The sequence below is a fragment of the Protopterus annectens genome, chromosome 13.part0 (genome assembly GCF_019279795.1).
Source record: "Protopterus annectens isolate FY-2018-M chromosome 13.part0, PAN1.0, whole genome shotgun sequence".
NCBI classification, from domain to species: domain Eukaryota; kingdom Metazoa; phylum Chordata; order Ceratodontiformes; family Protopteridae; genus Protopterus; species Protopterus annectens.
In genome coordinates, this window is record NC_056747.1 from 503,448,846 (window position 1) to 503,472,801 (window position 23,956).

At 41.1% G+C, this 23,956-nt stretch overlaps 1 protein-coding gene across 1 annotated transcript in view; it reads right to left on the minus strand.

Moving 5' to 3' along the window:
* The window catches only part of LOC122787923 (dynein beta chain, flagellar outer arm-like), a 5,188,001-nt gene that overhangs the window by 4,381,394 nt on the left and 782,651 nt on the right, over positions 1-23,956 (minus strand). Inside the window, exon 23 of the mRNA XM_044054850.1 lies at positions 5,486-5,699. Within this exon, the coding sequence (XP_043910785.1) occupies positions 5,486-5,699 (214 nt within the window). The remainder of the gene's footprint in view (positions 1-5,485; positions 5,700-23,956) is intronic.

A 23,956-nucleotide genomic window follows, 5' to 3' on the forward strand; every position in this document is an offset into this window, starting at 1 on the left:
AAATATGCTTAATATTTTTTTGTTTCTTCTTCTTCTGTGGGACATCTGCTTGAAGCACGCTTGGAGCATCAGACCCCGGCACGAGTCTATAATGGTTGTAGGAATCTCCTCCCTCACTAAAATCTGAGGAATCCCCCTAGGTCCTGCAGATATAATCAGCTGAGGCTCCCCCTCAGCTTCAGGTACACACGTTTGGACAGCCTCTGAGGATGTGTTTGAAGCTGGATACATTTCAGCCTCTGACATGGTCATGGCAGAGAAATCTGAGACAAGCACTGGATGATCCTCTGAGCTTTCACCAGCTTTGAGTGAGGCATCTGGGGAGGCTGGACAGCAGCCAGACCAGGCCTAACTTTCTTGGCCTTCTTCTTGGCAGACAATTGGCCCTTGGGAAGTGGGAATTCTGCCATAGCACTCTGAGCCAACAACTTAAGACAATAGTTCTCCAGGTATATGGATAAAGGGGAGAGATGACTACTAGGGTCTTAGGCACAAATGCCTGGCAGACAGAACACTGTGTATGATGGTGGGAAGCATCCAAATGAAAAAAGACACTGGTTGGAATGGTCCTTATTAGGAATCTGCCTCCCACACTGACATTTTCCCTTTCTAGATGATGAACACAAAAACAATAAGAAAAGGAAGAGAAGAAACCCCAATGGGACACTTATTTGAAAACACAGCTTGTTAACCAGCACTGCAAAATGGCGTTCAGACCGACATTTGATAATGGCATTTGGAGTGGCAACAAAGTAGCTCTGTGTATTTGCATCCATATGTCACCTTTATACCCTATGTTTTGTGAAGGAAGCATATGTGTGACAAAGTGCCTATAATAGCTGAAGGCAAGAGATCCCTTATGTGAGAATACTGCAATAGTGACATGGAAAAACATCTCTGTCCAGTATTGGAAACTGTTAGCCATCTGTCAATCCATGAAAGCCCATAAGAGGAGCACTTTTCAGTGGCAGGAAAGCTGTAAAGGGCATGGCACCCAAACAACTCTTTTTAGCCAGCTCAGTTTGAGCTGACTAATGGTTTTGGTCAGATGGAAGGGTACCCTTTAAGCTTGTGAAGCTGGCTGGCTGTAGTATCTTGTGCAGAATACAACCCATATAGCTAAGGCCACTACAGCAGTAATCACAATGATGAATATTAGGAGGGACAGATTCAGGATGGGAAAAATTCAGTTGCAACAAATATTAACATTTGTGCTGAGAGATAGGGATTTCATTTTGTTTCCCTTGAAATAAATATTTCATTTTGGCTATAGTCTCAGAAAAAGATAACTATTCTGGAAGGAAATCTGAAGACATGCTTTCCTCAGAATTAGAATCTTCAGGCTGACAGTCATTTATTGGAGAAAAACAATCTCCTTCTTTTCCTTACTCTTCTGGCTGGAAATCAGTGTCAGAATGTGAGGGCAGTCTTTTTCATTTCTTGTGTGAAGACTGAAGGAAACAAAAGTTGTGTCTTTAATGTAATGATAAATTTATATTGTCTGCTTCCATCCTTCCTCAAAGAATGAGTTACTGGATCCAACTGGGATCTGACTCCAGTCACTATCAGACTTTGGATCCAAAACTCAGGCTCCTCCCCTTACCCATAATCCCCAGTAACTATTGAGTTATCACAGACTGAGTTGTCCATACCTTACAATAAAAAATATCATATTCTTTTCCAAAAAAAAACCTCACATAAGAAGTCAGTTTCCTAAACTAGAGCTTGAAGAGTACATGACTAAACTGTCATTGTGGTCACTCCAAGAACAAAAGGAAAAACAACTTGATGGAGGAGGGAAGTTGACTAAAGGTGAAGCAGACAACACAGCTCTATCATACATAACTTTCATATCTGTTGTTGTCTCTTCTGTCGGCTAATCAACTGTTGAGACAGAGAACCCAGCTACTATAAATCTTAGGAGGTCTCATGGAAGGATATTGCAGAGGAAAGATGAACTAAAGGAAGCTCTAAACCTGGACTAAGGTATGTACATTACACCAAGTAGCTGCAGCACAAATATCAAGTATCATTCTGGACAAGAAGCCAGTGGGGGCAGCCACTGATCTAGTCAATCAAGTCTTTGCTTGTTTAGGTAAGGACAACCTCTTCTCCTTATAAACATGTGAAATACATTCAGATAACCAGTGAAAAACAGTCACTTTAGACACTCCCTTCATTATTTAGCTGGAAAAAAGGAAGTGTGCAATTGGTCACTCTTTCCTAGTGCAGTGCAAATAAAAATGCAGTCGATGGTATATATCCACTAGGTTTAACAAATATTCTCCTTTGTTGTCAAATCTTGGGAAAGAAAACAAGAAGATTGACAGACTGATTTAGTGATGATTCAGAAGCCACCTTACCGAGAAGAGGCAAGGATTTGTTCTCAGAGTAACTCTGTCCTTTTGGAAGACCAAATAAGGAGTTTTAGAAGAAAGGGCATGTAGTTCAGATACCCTCCTTGCAGAAGCCTTTCAAGCTAGATATTTTAAGTTGGCCATAGCTACAGTTTCAAAAGGGGGTCTGATCAAGGCTTGTAGAAAAATAGTAATATCCCAAGGAGGAAAAGGGACCCCAAAGGGAAGTCAAAGAAGGAAACCCTCAGGGAGGCCTTTGATAATCCAAGGGAAGCAATGGACCATTCATTTTCCCCAATTTGAAACCTGGAAATGGCTGCTAGTTGAACCTTGCTAGTAGAGTAGCTAGCCCCACTGTGGAACAGTGAGAAATCCAGGTTAACTGTAAGAGGGGCTGGAAAGTGATTTAAATTCCTACTGGAGACCCAGATCGAAAATCTCTTCCATCTGTTCTTACAAACTTTCCTGGAAGAGGGTTTCTGCACAGATGTCAAAATGTGAATGACTTGGGAAGAAAGCCTGGCCTGGCTAGCCATCACTGGAACTGGAGAAACCACGTGGTCAACTTGAGGGCTTGAATGTATGGGTGAGGTATCCCACAAGGGTGAGAGAGAGAGAAGATCTGCAGCAAGGTCCAGCAGCCAAGGGGGTGAATCAGATGACAGCATAGGAAAGGAACTACAACTGTTGATATCAAAAGGGAGCAATGAAGATGACCATAGTCTTCCTTCACTACATTGCTTTCTGTAGAAAATTCAGGATGAGTGGAGTGGGGTATAGACATAAAGGAGACTAGGAGGTCATGTGTAGGTCAGAGCATCGGTCAGAGCATCTCTCAGGGACTCCCCTTCCAAGGGGATTAGGGCAAAGTACCTGCTGCATTTGCTGTTGTTGAGGGAGGCAAAGAGATCACAGTATGGTCAGCCCCAGTGGCTAAAAATCTGACCCACCACTATCAGATTGAGGGACCACTCATGAGTGAGGAGGACAGACCTGCTTGACCTAAGTGCTAGAACACTGGTTTTCCCCTGTATGTGGATTGCTATCAGACAGTGATGAGAAGATGTCATAGCCAAACCCTCATGGCCTCTGGACATTATGGATAAGATAATGTTCCTCTTTGCTTGTTGATGTATCAGACTACTGACATATTGTCTGTCTGGATGAGGATTGCACTCCTGGGAAGGGAGTCCTGGGAAGCATGCAACACTAGAAAAACAGCCCTCATCTCTATGATACTGCTGTTAAGAGTGGTCTCTAAAGGGGACCATATGCCTTGGACAGCCTTCCTCCCCAAAAAATGCTCCCCCACCATTTTGTTGGGAAGCATCCATGGTCAATGTATCCTAAGTAGAAGGAAGAACAAAGGGTCAACCCTGAGATACTATGGGAGATTCTAGCGAGCACTGAATATGAGGTTTGCAACTTTTTGTGAGAGACACTGGAAGATTCATGGTCTGACATCTCCCTGGCTACTGAAATGCACTCTCATATGAAACCTGTCCGGGGAACTAAGGAAAAGTAAGCTGTCATCGAGCCAAATGATGCAAAATTAGCCTTGTTGGAGACTTTTTATCAAAAAGGACTACTACTGCTTGTTGCTGAAACATGGTGATTCCTGAACAGTTATCCCTATATGTGAATAAGTTGGAGCAAGGGGTCCCTGGTTTGGAGAAGAAGATTCCTGGCTGTAGTGGTTATGAACCAGTCATCCAGGTAACAGAGAATCGCCACAGTCTGAGGTGAGCTGTGACCACTGCTATGCACTTCGTGACCAGGTAGGAGACTGTGGTGAGACTAAAGGGCAGTTCTCTGAATGGAAATAACTGGCTCCCAGCCAGAAATGGAGAAATCTTCTGGAGTGTATGTCCACCTTTTTTTGATAGTACACTATCGAGCACACCCCATCATTCTTTCTTAACAATGGTAGAATGGGCTATATTGTGGCAATCCAGAATTTCATCAGTTTTACATATTGGTTCAAATGATTGAGGACCAAAATCGGCCTGCGGTCCCCAATTTTCTTTGGCACCAAAAAAAACTTTGAATAAACTCCAGATTCTTGCTGGTTTGGTGGGACCTCCTGGATAACACAACTGTCTAGTAGATTTTTTTTTTAAATCTAGTTCCACAGCTTTTCATTGAGAGGGTGGAACATCAGGTATTTTTCTTGAGCGGGGGTTAGGAAAGAAAAGGGATGGAGTAACCTCTGGTTCTAATCCTCTGCACCCAAGCAACTTGAGTGATGAATGCTCAAGTCGTGGAGTGTAGGGATAGGTGCCCCCAAACTGCCTCCAAAGTGCAGCATCCAGGCAACTGTTAAGGAGTACTGTAAAGGTCTACTTCAGGAAGGACCCCAAAAGCCTTGGTTTGGCTGACCACTTCTGCTGTGGGGGTGAGGTCTACCATCACTGTTTCCTCTCTGTCTTGCAGGAGGTCTTTCAGCAGAAGTTTCAGGAGCAAAACCCTGAGAACTGTGGAATTACAGTTTCCTTCCTCTCTTCTGGTTTCTATAGAAGGTCATTTAGGGAGGAGAAAACAAATCCCTATGGCACACAAAGTCTTTTTCATCTTGTTCACTTACAGATAGTGTGTCCTTCACCTTTGGCCAGAAGAAGATTGTGCCATTATAGGGGATATTGATAAAGGATGTTTAAAAGCACCCTACAAAGTCACATAGCCACATCCAGGCATGCCTTCTAACAGTTATGCCACTGCCTGCAGTTCCCAAAGTGCCCTCTGTCTCATTAGATATGAGGTACATAGACACATTCAATAGGGCTTGAAGCATGGCTAACTTCCTGTCAACAAACTTCTTTTCCTGTACAGATAGGGAACCTAAGAGGGATATGGAAAGCGCCTTGGTCAAATCCCTCTGGAAGCATGTAAGGTGTGCCAAATACTTCACTGCCATAAGACAGAAGCTTGATGGAACAAACTCGCTTCCCAAATCACCTCAGTGCTTTAGAATGCCTGTTGGGGGGGGGGTGGACAGTGGAGCAATCAGAAAGCTACTTCTTGGTGGCTGCTGCCAATACATTGGAATCAATGGAGATACTCTTGCTCTTTTGATCACAGTTTTCTGATTTTATCCAACAAAACAGACATAAGTAGAATGTTGTATTTACCTCTCTGTCCAAAAGAGTGTTCAGTAGGGAAGCCAGGCTGGTAAGGATTACGCGCTTTAAACCTTCAAATACCAGAACAGCCACATGTTCTGTGTACTCCTGCCATGCTGGAGAGGCCTCACTGATTTTAACAGAAATGTAAGATTCTTGCAGAAGTGTATGAATTTTTTGTCCATCTGGAACAAGTTTATTTTTTAGCTCTTGATCCAATGTACTGTGAACAGAAAAAAACAATCATCGAAAATGTTGTTAAATTACATATATGCTAAACAGAATCTAGCAGCATCATCCTTTCTGGCAAAATGCAATAATAACATATCTAGACCTACTTTAACATGTATTAGTAGCTCTCTTCAGTTTAAAGCTAACTAAAATGCAAGAGTTTTGAGCAAACTAGATTTTAAATCAGTACAATTTTCAGTATAAAATCAGCTGAACTAGCATGCTTTTTTTTCTTTGCAAACTGCATTCCCTTGCTTCTATAAGGCAGAAAACTTTTGTGGCATCTCTCATCTGGGCCAGTAATCAAGAAGCCTCAATCCTCACCACTGACGATGATGGGGAATGTTCACTTAGAACAAAAATAGATACAGTATTTCAGATGCATCTCACTGCACCAAGCAGAGTTTCCCTTAAGAGCACAAAGGGAGCACACTCCAATCCTGGGGCTGGTCCTCCTCTCCACGCCCCAAATAAGACTCCACTTTTCTCTCTGCATAGATCAGTGCTCTCTGTCCCTGTTCTAAGTAGCTCACACACACACACACACACACACACACACACACACACACTGTTTGACATCTGATTTTCACATACACACACACACACACACCCACACACACATACACACACACACACACACACTTACACACCTGGGAAAGGTTGGCACATATTTACCTGCTATGACACTTCCACGCAGACTATGAGGAAGATTCACTGCCACCATCCATCTATTTTAAGGCTCTTACCAGGGTACCCAATTACTCTAGTAAAATCAATACTCATACAAATGGTAGTGTTAACCATCGGCAAGACTTTCAAGACTTACAGGAGCATGATGCTGCAGTGCCACTAAATAAATGCAAGTGCTCTCAAAGGTTAAAATATTTTCTAAAATACCAGCCATAATGAAAGGTTTAGATATATTTAATAATAAATTTAAAAAAAAACATGAGAATAAGGAGTATCTATTTACAATAAACACTAGAGTTTCAATTCACAGGAAATATAAAAAATAACACAAATGGAAAGACTCAGACAGATACAGAAAAACAATACTTTTAGCTAATCTCACTACATTTTCCTAACTGACTGAAAAATTCATGTTCCCTAGTTACGTTACTTACTAAAGCAAGACAAGATGAAGTGGGTGAGTAGTCCTGTCAGTTCCAAAACAAACTGCGGTCTGTCACATCTCTCAATAGTATCTAAATACAATTTCAGTGCTGGCTAGAGAATTACATCACATCTGGTCACCTGATTCTGTGGTTCCCACACTACCCTCTTAACTAGAAGCTGAGCCAGGATCTAACACAGATGTTTCACAATACACAATTAGAACTTTGCTAAGGTTTATTTCAGCATCTGGAGACTATAAAACAATTCCAACCCTTTCATCCTTCCTATAGAGACTAACTAGCCATTCTCTGGCACCCCAGGGATCGTAGGTTCATAGGTTGGTACTAGGCTATTGGCACTAGGGCCTATACAAGCCTAGCCATCACAATTCCCTGGCTATTTTTTCCCACAGTATTTACTTCCCTGGACCACTGTCTGACGTGATCCCGGGGGTGAATTTCCTATCTCCCATCTAATCATCAAGGTTCCTTTTCAAGAGGCTCTCTGCTTGACATGTATGGGCAGTCTATTTCAGAGTCTTGGGAGTCTCTGGGTCAGAAACCTATCCCTCCAGCATGTTTGCTCATTGTGATGACAAGGTTTAGATCCCTGGAGCATGTGTTTCTGAGGGATTGGTATTTATTTAAGTGTAGCATGGCCAACAGCTCTGGGTTTGACATGGCCTTGTACGTTAAGCAGAGATTGCCTCTGAGTAGATGACATGTGACAGAGTATAGGTGGAGTTTTTTATAGCTGGCCAGCATATGGCATCTGATTTAGGCCTGTGATTCTTTCAGTGAGGTATTTCTGCAGCCTTTCTAGTTGTTGCAGATGTCTTGAGAGGTACATACCAAATAGGGCACTGTATTCTATAATGGGTCTAATGAGGGATGAGTACAGTGGGACAATGGCCTCCTTTTTTCTGGATGAAAAGCCCTTAGTGATGAGGTATGCCACATAGAAGGATTTCCTGACTGTTGTGGCAATGTGGTTATTGAAGGTGACACCACTGTCCACCTGTGTCCCTAAGTCCCTTATAACACTTTCAGTGTTTAGTGTACTGCCACCTTTGTGATAATTCATTTGTACATGTTTTTCCCAAAGGGGCTAACTATACATTTCTTAGCATTGAGCTTGATTCCATGGCTCTGGCACCAAGCATCTGTTTCTGTAAGGCCCTTTTGTAGAATATCCACATCATTTGGGGATTCAGTAATGGCTCCCAGTTTGCAGTCATCTGCAAACTTTGTTAGCCAGAGTACCTTAATGTTGGCCTGTACTTCATAGAAGTAGATGCCAAACAAGAGCGGTCCCAGGACTGAACCCTGAGGTACTCCACTTGTCATTTGTCTGGAGCTGGATTTGGAGTCGGCTACTTTTACAGTGTGGGTTCTGTCAGTAAGCCAGTTGGCAACCCAAGTGACGTAGGGATTAATGTCCAGCTTAGTAAGTTTATCTATGATTCCAGAGTGGGGGATGATGTTGAAGGCCTTGGCAAGGTCCAGATAGGCTGTCTGGACCACCTTACCCTTGTCCATGGCTTTGGAGAGAAGACCGGCCCTTCACTGGGGTCCAGTGTTTGAAGGTTGCCAATGTCTTTTTTTATAAGTTCCATGATAATACGTTCCATGGCCTTGCATATCAGGCTCGTTAGACTGATGGGCTGGTAGTTCCCAGGTTCCAAGGTGGATCTCCCCTTGTTGAGTGGGATAACTGTAGCTGTGCGGCACTCAGTGGGCATGAAGCCTGAGGTGAGGCTATGATTAAACATGACACTTAGGTGAGGTGCCAGTTCATTTTGTAGTCCATGTACTACACAGCCTGGAATGTTGTCTGGTCCCATGGATGATGTATTCTTAGCTTTGGAGAGTGCGTTTTACCTGTGTGGCCATTATTACCAGAATTTGGCAATCTTTCGGTATTGAGATGGGCCCTTAAGGGAGTGAGAGGGGGTGACGTTTGCACTGAATCGATCTGCCAGGATATTGGCAATATCCTTGGGATCAGTATATTTAATGCCATTCTGTTGTAGCTCAGAGCAGATCTGAGTATTGCCATTTAGATTCTAGACATAGCTATATAATGCCGTGTGGTTGTCTTTGGAATATTTGGCAATTTTATTTTCGTAACTAGCTTTGAAGGATTTTATGAGGGATCTCAGCTTCTTACTGAGGCTGGTAAGGGAGTTTTTTGCATCTTGGGATTTTCCTCTTTTCTGCAACAGTTTCTTCCTTTTGTTTTAAAGTTGTTTATGGCAAGGGACCAACAGATTGTCTTCCTTTTTTTGGAGGAGAGCATCTTGGCTCTATTGGGAATGGCACGATTCATGCATGAGTGGATGTGCTCATACAGTGCCTTAGTGTAGGATTCAGCAGTCAAACTTTCAGTTCCTCTCTGCATGGGTGTCATGAAGTTTGTCACTTCTGACTTGAGTAGCATGAAGTTGGCTTTGGAGAAGTTTTTTACGGTTTCCTTACTGGGGGGGGTGGAGTGTGGGATGTGGATGTCAAGGGTGATTAGCTTATGGTCAGACCTGACCAATGAGGGGGTGACCTTAGGTGTGGAGCATCAATTTCCCATGCTGGTAATGAACAAGAATAGATTATTGGAGCCCATGGTGAGACTAAGGATTAGTTGATCCAGGGCATTGGAATTTATGAATTCCAAGAACCGGTGGGCAAAGGTGTTGGTACACGAGTAGTTTTCCCAGTTAATGGCAGGGTAGCTGAAATCACCCAGTATTAGGGTGCTTGGTTGTATCTTAATATTTTCCAGTATGTTTAGAAAGGTGTAGTGAGAATCTTGGGGCATGGTGGGGGAATCTGTAGCAAGCTACAATTTGGATTGCAGTCTTACCTGGTGTTAGTTACACCTGGAGAATTTCAGACGCATTGTGTTGGGCAACTACCCTTTTGTTGTGAATATCCTTGGTGAATATGGATGAATATGGGTAGAAGTTAGTTCACCACTAAGGACAAAAAACGCAGGATCCCAGCCCAGACACTGCATCTCTGGCTGCATTCAGGCCTGTGAGATAAAATATTTATGCCCTAAACCAAGTAATTTAATTTCAGGTGATTTTTCTTAAGGTTAAGGCTGGGCTGAGCTGAACCCCTTTACTTCCACACTTCCAGCATCCTCTGTTAATATACATACACACACACACACATATATATATATATATATATATATATATATATATATGTTTGTGTGTGTGTGTGTGTGTGTATATATACATTGCATCAGTTACAATACAGCCTGACATATATTTATACTTCTTAGTGTCCAGCAGGACCAACTGTTGCTTCATTTTTATCACAAGCAACTTTACAAATAAATTTTTAAGACAAGCATTGGTGCAAATCAGTTTGATATTCAAATGACATACAATTCTTTACAAACCTCCATCTAGTTATGCTGGTATATGTTTCACATGCACTACTCAACTCTCTCTGGCATAGCTGGCACTACCTCACATCATCACATCTTTAAACAGTGATGCAGAAATCAAATGAAAGTGAAATATCTAATTTCCATTCCTTCTGGAAATTAATATGTATCTTTATTAATCATGTAAGGAAGAAGTCATTAAATAGCATCTTATCACAAAACAGAACCCCGATAAATACATACTCTGTTACTCTGCATATTTCAAAATTTACCACTATCTAGCTTTATTTTCAAATTATGCATATAAATTTACTAACACAGTTTTATCTTCCTGTCTGAAATGCAACACCCTTTAATGAGTCTTAGCACTTCATAAAGTGAACTGCTATTCAGACAAACAATACAATATTCTGAAAATGACTGTTGTACTTTTAAAGTATTTTTACAGGAGGCAAAGGTCACACCACACCCAGAATATGAGACTGAGCACCTGCTACACACACACACACACACACACATATATATATATATATATATATATATATACACACACACACACACACACAACGCAAAGATCATTGTACTTTGGAGTAACAGGAATACTCTGGAACACTTCATCCTCAGATTTATTATACAGTCTCCCCAGTTGAACTTTCAGTTCCATTGTTCCAAGGACAGCAACTGCAGTCTTCAGAATTTGCCACTTTCTTTGCATACAGAGAGGTTTTGACTGTGAAACATATACAGGTGTGCAATTTTTCCCTGTGTATGCTCCAAATCTAGCCGTGAGAAAGCAGCAAAGACCTGTTTTAGTAAAGATGCAAACTAGCCAGCAGAAAGTTGACCCTAACAAAACCAAGGCAAAAGGGCATAGGATTAAAATTTGGAGGTATTAATGTGTTTGAGGAAGATGATTATTCACTGTACATCAGACAGAAGAGACATAAATGTATTCTAGCAATCAGGGAATTTTGAGAGGCAGGTTTGCGATTCAAGCTCCTGTATCCAGTGGTCTTCAGAATATTTTCCCTGGAGTCTCAAAGTATGTTTTTTTATGCAGAACAGGCTAAGGAGGAAATACAAAAGTTTGAACAACAAAACGTGAGTTATCAAGAAGAATAGGATTCTGATTCTCATTCTTCTGATAATAAAGCACACAGAGACACTTTGCCAGTGAAACATTTTCCACTGTTCCAAAGGAAAATGCTTGAGACAGAGAAAAGCACAGGTGTTGACTAATAGACTAAAAGAATCATTTTTGGGGAGGATTGTCCCTTTTCACTCTTGGAAGACAAATGTAGAGTGAAAAGTACATATAAACCCCCCTACATCTGGCATTGCAAGTCCGGCATTGCAAGTCTTTAAAAAGGTATGTAAATTAGATTTTAAATCCTTTTTTGAAAAAGATTGTGTTGGACAAAATGTTATTTAAATCTAACATTAATGTTGAGGAAAGGAATATATTACAATACATTAGGGGACAACAAATTAGATTTATGAAGCCAGCAAAAGGGGAGGGGTGGTAATAATGGATATAATTGGTTATAGTAATAAGATGAGAGAAATTTTTGATACTCTGGCATATGAACCTATCACCATAAATGAAATGAATGATGCTTATAGAAAAAATTACCAGCAATTGGAAGATTTATTTATAGATAGTTATATTGGGATTGATGTATTTCATTTCACATCCTGAATATGACAACACTGGTGATGCCAATAATGTTTGGGGTCCCTAAGTTGCACAAGAGTATGGAAAAAACACCTATGCGTACAAGTGCAGATGGACATAATTCCATCACTTCTGCATGTGCAAAATATTTTGACACTAAACAAACTAATTTTGAAAAATGAGGTACAAATATGTAGGACTCTTGGAATTTTTTGGGCTTGGTTAATAAATTGTAATACGACTCTGAGGACATATTTATAACTGTTGATGTGAAAGATATCTTATACAGTTATTTCCCAGGATGTAGGTATAAAATGGATTACTGATTTTTTATTTTATAAGTATGTTCCACAACCAGATATAAATTTCTATGAAGAATTATTGGAACTAGTCCTGGGTAATAATTATATCCACTTTAATGGCAAATATTATTTGGAGACGAAAGGGGTAGCCATGGGTTCCCCATGTGGAGCAGTCTTTGTCAATATGGTAATGGCATATTTTGAACAAAAGGTTTTGTTTAATAGTAATTTTTAAGAACAAATTTAGGCAGCATATCTGATTTCAGGATTACTTTTTATTATTTAGAAAGGCTAGAAGGAATAGATTTTTGAATTCATTAATTATACAGGTAAAACTACAAACTTTTTAGAGTTTACATATGAGATGGATTATGACAAAATAGCATATCTGGATGTACATTTAATGAAGGCTAGGGTAATAGGTAGGTACATATCCAGGATACGGAGGAAAAAAATATGTATTCTAATGACTTTTTACATTTTATCAGTATACACTCCTTGCACCAAAAATTTTGGCAGTGAAGGGACAGTTAGTGAGAGCATCCAGAATGATTTAATTAGATCATGATTTTTTTTAGAAGAATGTTCCTATCTATCTCATATGTTTAGGAAAAGAGGATATCCCATGGCTTTACTAGATGATTTGTCTAGTGAGGTTATCATTAAGAGAAGGGATGGATATTTCAGACCCATTTTAAATGGGATCCCCTGATGTTGGCAATTTGGAGCAAGTAATACCACACACTGAGGGAAAGGGTCTATATTAGAACACTGAAAGTTCATTCTTTCAAATGTTCTTACATCGACCCCTAATCAGCGAACGCTGACATCATCAAACATTCAGAACAGCAAATTTTTTCCTAGGGAAAAAATTTGCTGTTCCAAAACACATACACACAACACAAGCACACCAAATAAACAGCAATCCACACACATACACCCATAATCTTACAGCTAACCCTACACTAAACTGTAAAACACCACTAACTATCCACTTACCTTAACCCAAACCCTAACCCTAAGGTTCGTCACTATCACACACTCACCTCACCTGCACCCTAACTCACCTAACCTGCCCTAACCCTCATGTCCACACAATCGCACAAATACCTCCCTCGCGCCCTAACCCTAACTCACCTAACCCATGCCCAATCGCACACTTACCTGAACCCCACCCGTAACTTTCCACCACAGTGCAAAACGACAGAAACGGACAACCGAATTCTTTCCCTAGGAAAAAATTTGGTTATCTGTCGTTTCACTATTTTCAGCATTCACTGACTAGGGGTCAATCTAAGCACATTCGAAAGAAGGAACTTTCGGTGTTCTGATATAGACCCTGAGGGAAGAGTTCCTTGGAAACATTCAAGCTCCATTTGTGACTACTTTTAAAAACCATCAGTCAAAAATAAAATGGATTTTAAATAAGAACTGGCTAATATTGGGGGATAACAGAGCCACTGTGAAAAAACTATGGGAAAAGCTCTGAGTAGTATTTCAGAGGGCATCACATTTTAAGGATATGTTGGAGCAGGGTCTAGTTCAAGGTAGAAGAGAGAAAGAGGAAATGAGGAAATGTGGATGCTGCCAATATTGCAAATTTATGGACGTTGGTAGGACTTTTCGTATTAGAGGAATTGAATACAAAGTGAATAGGAAATATAATTGCAACTCCCAGGGGGTAATTTATGTGGTTAGGTGCAAAGATTGTTTGTGTTATTATATGGGAAAGACTAACCACAGGTTTAAGGAAAGAGTGTATTAGCACAAATGTAGTATAAAGAGAAATATTTAAATAATGCATTAGCAAAACATATACAAAAGTATCCTGCCCACTCATTTGGATATATGATTATTGATCATATGGCACCAAATATTAAAGGTAGAGCTCTAGGACTCGAAAAGAAGAAATTAATTTGGCAAATTCTCTTACATGAGGAGCATTGGGCAGGAATAAATGAAATGAGTTCTGTTGCCTGCTTATTGAAATTAAGGGCAATACTGAGGTGAAAAAAAAACAAACTGATAAGTACTGCAGGGTTATTTAATTTTAATAAAATACAAACATATTTATATATGTATTTCCTTTTTAAATGGATTTTTAGTTACAGAATGTATTGTTGTACTGAAAGACTTTCATCATTTAATAATTGGTTTTATTATAAAAAGGTGCAAAGAATATAGTAAAAGTTTTTTTGATTAATGTCAAAAGGTACTTTTACAGTGGTGAAAAGTGATGATTTTACTTTAATATGTGTAAGGAAATTGTCAGGGTGTGTCAGCTGTAGCCAAAGGATGGCCTCCAAAAGGGTTTTAAATGCTCTATTGCTTTATGGTGTTGTCTGAGGAAGTCTATACTGAATGGACAAAAGCAGTTATCTGATTTATCATGTATTTTATTTATGTAATAAAAAGTGAGTTTTATTTAAACAGTTTAGTTTTATTTTGTGCCGTAGGTAGTTTGTTTTAATTAAGTACCTTGGCATTAAACCAGGATATGGAGTTGGGAAATAAAGATGAAGATTAACAGGAAGAAGACCAGCAGCACAGAAATTAGTGAATAAATGTGAGACTGCAAAGCATCAATCTCATTTGTGAAATATGGCTGTATAAGAAAAAGAGGAAAGCATAGACTTTTGATGACTTTGTTAAACATGTGGGGAACTGAAAGACATTTGCCTAACTTCATGTTATTAATGTTTGGAAGGACACTGAGGGGAGAGAAAGAGGAAGGAAAAAGGTAACTTTAAGTGAAACAATTCCTGTTCTTAACAGTATTTCTATTAATCTTTTCAAGATATAAATTGCATGTTTTATGTTCTTGTATGCGTTAAAGATACTAAAATAAATGTATGCCTTTTTTTCTATTTCTTTCTTCTTTTTATAGTATTAACTAATTTAGGTATTACAATGTAAAAAGGGAAAAATGCTATACAAAAGTACATTTAATTTAACAGGCTGTAATACTGGGCTGAAGTGGAGGAAGGGGTGCAAAATTACACATATCATAAAATATACAGAGCTGATATCTTTTCTCTTACTTTTGTATAACTGAATGTCTGGAAACAAGTTTTTTAAGTAGAAACAAGTAAATAAGAGAATGCTGGATATAAACAAAAGGCTCACTTTATCAATAAATTTTTCAGAATGTCTTTAGTAGCCTGCAGGTAAGAACTACATGTTTTCTCATAATTTTCCTGATAACACGGTAATAAAAAGCCAGAGCAGTGGGTTCTTCAAGGCTAAAATTTAATGTTTTCTGAAAGCATGCAGGCTGTTTTTTTTTTTTCACAAAGGAATAAAAATAAAAAAAGAACAGACCCCAATTAGCATAACAAGAAGCAGAGGCAATAGCATGCGTCTTAGCATGGATAACTTCAATTTTAAGTTAATTAAGGCCTGTGTTTCCAGCTGTCTATTTGGGACATCTGTTCCTATTAGGAAGGGTATACTTTATTATTTGAATATGTATATAGTTTTGTGTGTTTGCATTAACTTAGCAGGTAATAGGGGTGACCACATTAATTAATCAAAGGCTCACTTCAACAAAACTTTCATTGAACCATAACCATCGAACGTTCATTTCAGCAAACATTATCATTGAAAAAAAAATTAAACAGGGAAACTAAGCACTTGGCCAAAACAACACTGGAAAAGATACCACAGTATGTGAAACTTACCAAAGTGGGGGGCTTTGCCCCCACACCCCAATGTAGAGGGCTGTGCCCTCAAACCCCCCTAACCATATATACCAACTCCTAGATCGCACTACAGTGGGGAAAAGGGCAAATTTGTGCTGTTGGCCAACTGCTTCCCTTCCGTACATAAATTTTTCACAGATAGGAATGTTCACTGAAATGAACATTTGATGGTTAGGGTTTGATGAAGAAAGGTTAACTGATGTGAACTTTCAATAAATTAATATAGACCCATCCTGGAGTGTATTCTTTTTTTTTTTTTTTTTTGAGGATTTTCATTAAAACAAAAAGCCTTGCAAAATGTGACATAGGTTCCAATGCTGATGATAAGAACAAACATATAAAGGATTAACCTGCCAAACATTAGTGGATGCATGTATCACAAATGCTGGAAAAAGACATTTAAAAAACTGTCATTTATAAGAGGTGGGAATAATGATTTCTTGTCATAATGGCAACACTTTCCATATTATCTTGGAATATGAATGATTTCACAGGTATAGACAAAAAAGAAAGAATATTTAATTATATTAAGAAATTCAGAGTACAAATAGCAATGCCACAAGAGTCACATTTGGAAAGAACTAAGCATGTGAATTTGATAAAGAAAGGATTTTGGGATGGATATTCAGCAGAATATTAGGGCCAAAGGAAAAAGGGGTACTTATTGATTGTTAAATGATCTTCAATAGTAACAGAAGATTGAAAAAAGATAAAAATATCAGATTAGTGGTAGTACAGGGCTACTGGAAAGGGATGAAGATTATAATGGCATGTCCCACCCAAAACTGCTATTATGGAGCTTAAAATGTTTTGAGAGAAATAATCAGCTTTAAGCAGGGAAGACTGCAACAATAAGGATGTATCTTGGGGGCTAGAAGGGAAAATACAACAAAAGAAGTGGATTTCTGAAGAAATTTATGAAAATATTTATTATGAAAGATGTTAAATCTGTAGTAGAAACTCAGAGAGAATTTACATATTATTCCCCATTTTACAAAAACTGGGCTAGACTAGACAAAAATTATATTTCACAGGAACACGTGTACTTAACGAAGAACTTTGACACACATCCGTAATAACTATTTCACATCATGTGCCAATATTTACCAAGACATAAATGCAAAGTAATTAAGTAAAGATAAGACATTGGCACTGCCCCACTCACCTGTTAAAAGGAGAAGAACTTAAGGAATGGGTATTGGAAAATATCTGGGAGTTATTAGAGAAGATGGAAAGTACTCCAGAGGTTACAGTTAGAGAGTGTGATAAAATGAAAGTGTAGTTTAAAACAGGGTAGAAATAAAAGAAAAACGGATATGGTTAATAAGTAAAAAGAAGTTATGTACCTACCATAATGTTCCATGTTAGTTGTCTTCATCTCACCTTCCTTCTTGCTGTTTGGGTTCGGAGCCGATCCTCAGCTCCGACTCAGCCATCTTCTATAGCTTGAGAGCTGTTTACTGGCTCGAGGCTACCCCCATCCCAGAATGCCCAGCGTCAGCTACCCAGATCTTGTTTGTGATAGCACGCACTAGACATAAGTAGAGTAACCAGTTACCTACAAACTGGTTGTCCAATACACCTAAACAAGGAAAGAGTCATAAATTACTTGGCACATGAATTAATAAAAGATACTCAGCCAGTGAAAACAAAAAAGGGATTCCTCTCAATCCTCTAGGAAGGGGGAAGGAGGGAGGGACACAAGAAGGAAGGCGAGATGTAGACAACTAACATGGTAGGTACATAACTTCTTTATGTTAAGTTGTCCACCTCGCCTTCATTCTTGCTGTTTGGAAAAGCATCCCTAGCACCTAAAATCCCAGGTGGCTCATCAGAACAGACTCTTCAGAACAGTAGAACCAAAGGAAGCTCTGCTCTGGGAGACCATATCCACCTTGTAATGAGAGATAAAAGTGTGAGGGTTTGCCCAAGTGGCAGCTGCACAGATTAAGTCTATGGGCAACCTAGACTGAAAGGCTACAGAGGTGGCTAATGCTCTAGTAGAATGACCTTTTGGTTTAGCTGGTAGCTCTTTATTTCATAACTGATAAATAAAGGTGATAGTATCAGATAACCATCTGGATAAGGTCACCTTAGAAACTGGGAGGCCTTGTTTGTTGAAAGCATAAGAAAGAAATAACTGGTCTGACTTTCTTAGTTCCTTAGTTCTATTGAGGTAAAAACGCAATTGTCTGTGCACATCCAATTGGTGGAGCTTGTATTCTGCCTTGTTGCTGTGATTGGGACAGAAAGCTGGGAGATCTATGGATTGATTTAAATTGTTCTCTGAGCAGAGTTTAGGAATAAAGGATGGCTTGGTCCTCAGAAAAACTCTCTCCTTGTGAAACACCAAGTAAGGAGGACGAACACATAGTGCTTGAAGTTCTGAGACACACCTAGCTGAAGTGATAGCGACCAGAAAAAGTGTCTTCCAAGAAAGAAATTTTAAGGAACATGATGCTGCCGGTTCTAAGGGAGGCAAAATTAAGGAAGCTAAAGCTAAATTAAGATCCCATGGAGGAGGAGGATCTCTAACTGGGGGTCTAAAAAGAGATGTTCCTCTCATAAAGGCCTTGCAGAACTTATAAGACATTATGCTAGAATTAAACATATGGATATGAAAATTAGAAATGGCAGCTAGCTGTACTCTAATGGTAGTGGAAGCCGCACCAGACTGAGTTGTGCTAGAAATTCAAGAATTTCATGCACTGGGCCTGAGAAAGGATCCAAATTTCTAGATTCTGCCCAGTAAGAAAACCATTTCCATTTACTAGCATACGTTTTACTTGTAGTAGACTTATGTGAGTAAACAATAATATCATGGACTGCTGAGGAGATACTGGAAACCCTGGCTAAGGTTGGAAGTGGAGTAGCCAAGCTGTGAGCTGCAGAATTTGAAGGGATTGGTGCAACACACCTGATTGATGAATCAGAAGATCTGGAACTGGGTCCAGAATCCACTGTTGATCCAGAAGGTGGAGGTGCAGGAACGGGAACCATATCTGTCGAGGCCAATATGGGGCAATGAGGATCATTTTGCAACCTAACGATTTTGCTTTCTGTATGAGTCTTGGTATTAGGGGAAAAGCGTAAAGGAGTCCTTGAGGCCAATCGTGGAATAGAGCATCTCTGGGTATATGACCTGGAAGAGGAAGCAGGGAGAAGTAGCTGCTGCATTTGTTGTTGAGAGGATAAGATCCGCAACTTCCTGATTCAGAGACCACTCATGAGGCATGAGGATAGCTCTGCTGAGTCTGTCCGCTATGGCGTTGGATTTCCCAGGGATGTGCATTGCTATCAGAAAACATTGGGAGGAAATCACCCATTGCCACAGTCTGAGTGCTTCTCGACACAAGGGATAAGACCTGGTCCCACCCTGTTTGTTGATGTACCACACCACTGACATGTCCATTTGGATTGCAGTGGTCCCAGAAGGAAGGGAGTCTTGAAGGGCTTGCAACACTAGGAGCACCATTCTCATTTCTAGGATATTGATATGCAGATGGTACTTATGAGATTGCCAAGTGCCTTGGACTGTCCTGCCTAGATAATGCCCCTCCCACCCTATCAGGGAGGCATCCATGGTCACTGTGGCTACTGGAGGGGGTTGTATGAAAGGTGTGCCCTGAATAACTAGCGGGGAGACCATCTACCAAGAAAGGTGCCTTTTGCATGTTTCTGTGATCAGGATCATGTGAGACATGGGTAGTTCCTGGAAATATCACTGCGTGAAAAAAAGCCACTGAAGGATTCTCAAGTGGAAACGCGCTAATGGGCCAAGAAGAATGGCAGCTGTAGTGGAGCCTAGAGCTTGGAGGACATATCTGACTTGAATCCTTTTGCTCTTCATTACAATTAACACTTGTTGACGAATAGTGGAAACTCTTTCCTGTGGTAATCTTGCAAACATTTCTTTTGTGTTTAATTCTGCTCCTATGTATATGATAGAATGACAGGGCAACAAGGCAGATTTTTCGAAATTTTTCGAAATTTACTGTAATGCCTAGTTGAGTGCATAATGTGATTGTATAATCCCGTGCCTCTAAGAGTTGATGCCTGGTGGTAGCACTCAGGAGCCAGTCATCTAGATAGGGAAACACCTGGAATCGACGCCTCAAGTGAGCCGTGACTACTGCCATACACTTGGTGAACATCCTGGCGGCTGAGGTGAGACCAAAGGGCAGAGCTCTGAACTGGTAATGACTGGCCCCTACCCAGAAGCGAAGAAATCTCCTGGAGCGTCTGTCCATCTTGATATGGTAGTACGCATCCTGAAGATCTATGGAGCACATCCAATTGTCCTGACCCAGAAAAGGGAAAATGGACTGCAGTGTCACCATCTGGAACTTTTCTTTTTGTACAGATTTGTTCAATCTGCTGAGATCCAGTATTGGTCTCCAGTCCCCTGTCTTTTTTGGTACTAAAAAGAATCTTGAGTAAGTTCCGGATCCTAGTTGGTCTGCGGGGACTTCTTGAATGGCTCTTTTTTCTAGCAGTCTTGAAACTTCTGTGACTGCTTGATCCCTTAGATTGGGTGGGACATCTGGGATGGGCTTTTTTGATTCTATGGGGGATTGATGGAAGGGAATTTTGTAACCTCCGGATATAATGGATAGTACCCATCTGTCTCTTGTTATATTTTGCCAGGCTTTTGGGTACAGCGAAAGTCTTCCCCCGACTGCCTCCAGAGGTGAGCAGTCGGGCAACCCTTCAGGGATGCTGGAAGGGCTTGACAGAGAAGGTTTCTCTGTCACCCTGGTTTTGCGGCCCCCCTCTGCCACGAAGGCGGCATCTGTTATTGTTGTTTCCCCCCTGTGTGTGTGTCAGTCAAGGGACCCTGGGATTTTCAGAACCGCATCTTTCCGTTCTTCTGACCCTTGGGACAAGGTCTGCAAGGGGTGGAAAAATGGACTCCAATGGCAGAGAGAGTCTTGCTTTCCTGCTCACGCCTGGTCAACCTGTCTTTCACCTGAGGCCCAAAGAGAAAGGAGCCATCAAAGGGAGTATTGCTGAAGGTCACTCAAAAGGGTTCCGCAAAATGACACAGCCACATCCAAGCATGTCTCCTGAGAGACACACCTGTCACTGTGGCTCTGCTCGCTCCATCGGCTGCATAGGAAATCAGCCTCATGGAGGAGTTCACTATGGAATTAAGAGTCGCAAGCTGAGAAGCCACTTTGGCTGGTACTCCCTTAGCTGTAGGATCTTGAAGGGTATCTCCAAGCTCTTTCGGGAGATCCCTTTGAAGACATGTAAAATGGCATAGATAGTTCAGGGACCTCATTGAAAAGGTCACTGAAGCAAACATTTGCTTTCCATATCTGTCCATCGTCCGACACTCTTTGTTTGGAGGATGAACAGATGAAGATGTTTCTGCTAACTCTTTCTTGGTGGCTGCTGCTACCACCATGGCATCAACAGACTTGGAGAGGAATTGTTTTTCCTGGGGGGCTGTAATAAATTTGTTTGGTCTCCTCGGAGTAGGTTCCACAGAATCTGGAGCTGACCAAGCCTTTCAAGCCACTAGAGACATGAGTGGATCAAAAGGAGGAGATACCCAGGAGGTGGAAGGTTGGGAACCAAATGCGTCCAGGTATACAAACACATCCTCGGTAGGGGCTAGGGAAATCCAGTCCCTCCTCTGTCTAAGCATTTCAAGGATGTCCAAAAAGGAAACATCTTTAGAGGGGGACCTTGAGGACCCTTCCAATTCATCCATGTCTGTATCTGAGGTGACAGAGTCAGGGGAGTCTATGTGCTTCCTCTTGCACTTCTTCTTCTTCTTCTTCTTCTGGGGAGGCTCTTCTGAGTGATCAGGGGTGGCTTTGGAAGAAGAGGGATTACCCAATGGGGTGTCATGGGGCATATGTTCCCTACGCTTGGGGTCTGGAGGAGGAGTAGAGGTCAGAACAGACACCACGGGGGGGGGTGGAGCTGGCAATAGAGCTGTTTCGTAGACAGCACACTCCGCATGACCTCGAAGGCATCCTGACCTCTAGGCAGAGAAAGCTCCGGCTCTGAAGAAACAGGAGTCCTTCTCCACATCGAGGGTGATGGCTCCAAGGCTGATGTTGGAGCTGAGCTCACCTGCGCCGAAGTTCTGAGGGGAAGAACGGGGTCGAACAAAGGTCCAATGCCACTCCCCCCTCAGAGCCAATGAGAGAGCCCCAGTGCCCAGATCCCTTGATAGAAGGTACAATCGAGGTAATCGGAGCCGATGTCAGAACTGAAGGAGAGATGATGATCGGCGCTGACAGTTCTGCTACATACAGATCCATGGTTTCTGGCTCCGAGCTAAATGTACTCGGAGGAGGAACAGAAATAGAGGCGGTTGGAGCCGATACCTGTTGAGGTGGGCTGGACAGTAATTTTGCCAGTGCCTGTGACTTAAGCAACCTACTTTTTACTCACTCCACATCATGATCCGATAATCCAAAATCAGTGAAAACACCACCCACTGCCAAACTCTCATGGTTTCTTGACATGGGGGTAAGAATGGCTTTGTCCTTGTTTGTTGATGTGCCATATGGCTGCCATGTTGTCTGTCTGTATGGAGCGTATACCCATGGGGAGTACATCCTAGAATGTCTGCAACACTAGTATGACCTCCCTCATCTCCAAGACATCGATGGGAAGATTGTCCTCTAAAGTTGACCATGTGTCTCGGCTCGTCCTCCCTTCGAAAGTCCCCCTCTTGAAGGAAGCTATCATTGGTTACTACTGCTACTAGCAGATCTGTGTGAAAATATCATCCCATGGTTACTGAAGTTGAGGTTATCCAATAAGTCAAGTGTTGCCTGCAAATTTTTGAGTCTCAAATCTTTGCATGTAATATGTGAAAGTTCTGGAAGCACTGCATTGCTAGTGTCCACTGAAGCACTCTCATATGGTAGCACACCAGCAAAATCATTAGAATTATGGATGCCATTACACCTAGTAGAGGCAGAATCAAACATGTTGGAGGAGAGGGCTAATGAATCACCTGCATGGTTGTTAGATGTAAAGATGTAAACCTCTCATAAGGAAGGCTGACAATTTGTAGAGTTGTGTTGACATGGCATCTAAAGAATTCTATCTGTTGGGTTGGTAACAACTGACACTTGGAAAAGTTTACTGTTATGCCTAGGTCCAGTAACAACTGGAGCAGAAGGTCCAAGTGACGAAGTGGCAGATGCCTGGAAGCAGCAGTAAAGAGTCAAACATCAAGATAGGGGAAGACTTTGATTCCTAGTAGATGTAAGGGCACCACTACCACTGACATTATCTTGGTGAACAACCTGGGGGCTGTGGTGAGACCAAAAGGCAGGGCTCTGAAAGGGTAGTGATTGGCTCCCATCTAAAAATGGATAAATCTGTTGAGTGCTTTTCTATCTTCATACGATATTAAGCGTCTAAGCTACCTGGAGATCCACTGAGCACATACAATCATCTCAGTAAAGGGAATATGGAGTAAATTGTGACCATCCAGAATTTTGTCTGTTTCACGAACTGATTCAGGTGACTGGGATCCAAAATTGGTCTGAGGTCCTCCATCTTCTTTGAGAACTTTGGGTAGACTCTGGATTCTAATTGGACTTGGGGGACTGGTTGGATGACTATTTTTTCCAGCAGCTTAGAAAGTTTTGCTAGTTACCATTGTCTTGATGGACTGTTGGGAATGGCCTTTTTTTCATAGGAAGAAGAGAAAAGGGAATAGAGTAGCCTCTGGAAATTATCTTTAGCACTTACAATTTTTTTATGTTTTTCCAAGCTTGAGTGTGGTAAGGATAAGCACCCCTACCTGCCTCCAGAGTTTGGCAGTTGGGCAACCCTTCAGGGACACTGATAGGGCTTATCAGTAAAAGGACCATGGATGCCACAGTTATGCAGGCTACCTGTGCCTCTTGGGCAAAGTCTATTGCAATTTCTTCCATCACTGCCACATAGAGTTCTATCACCAGCAGAATCATGGTAAGAACCCTGTGACTTATGAAACCACATCTTTTCCCAGTCCTCTGATTCCTAGAGAAGGATATTTTGTGTTGGAAAAATGGATGCTCACTACAAAGACTGTCCTGCCATCCTG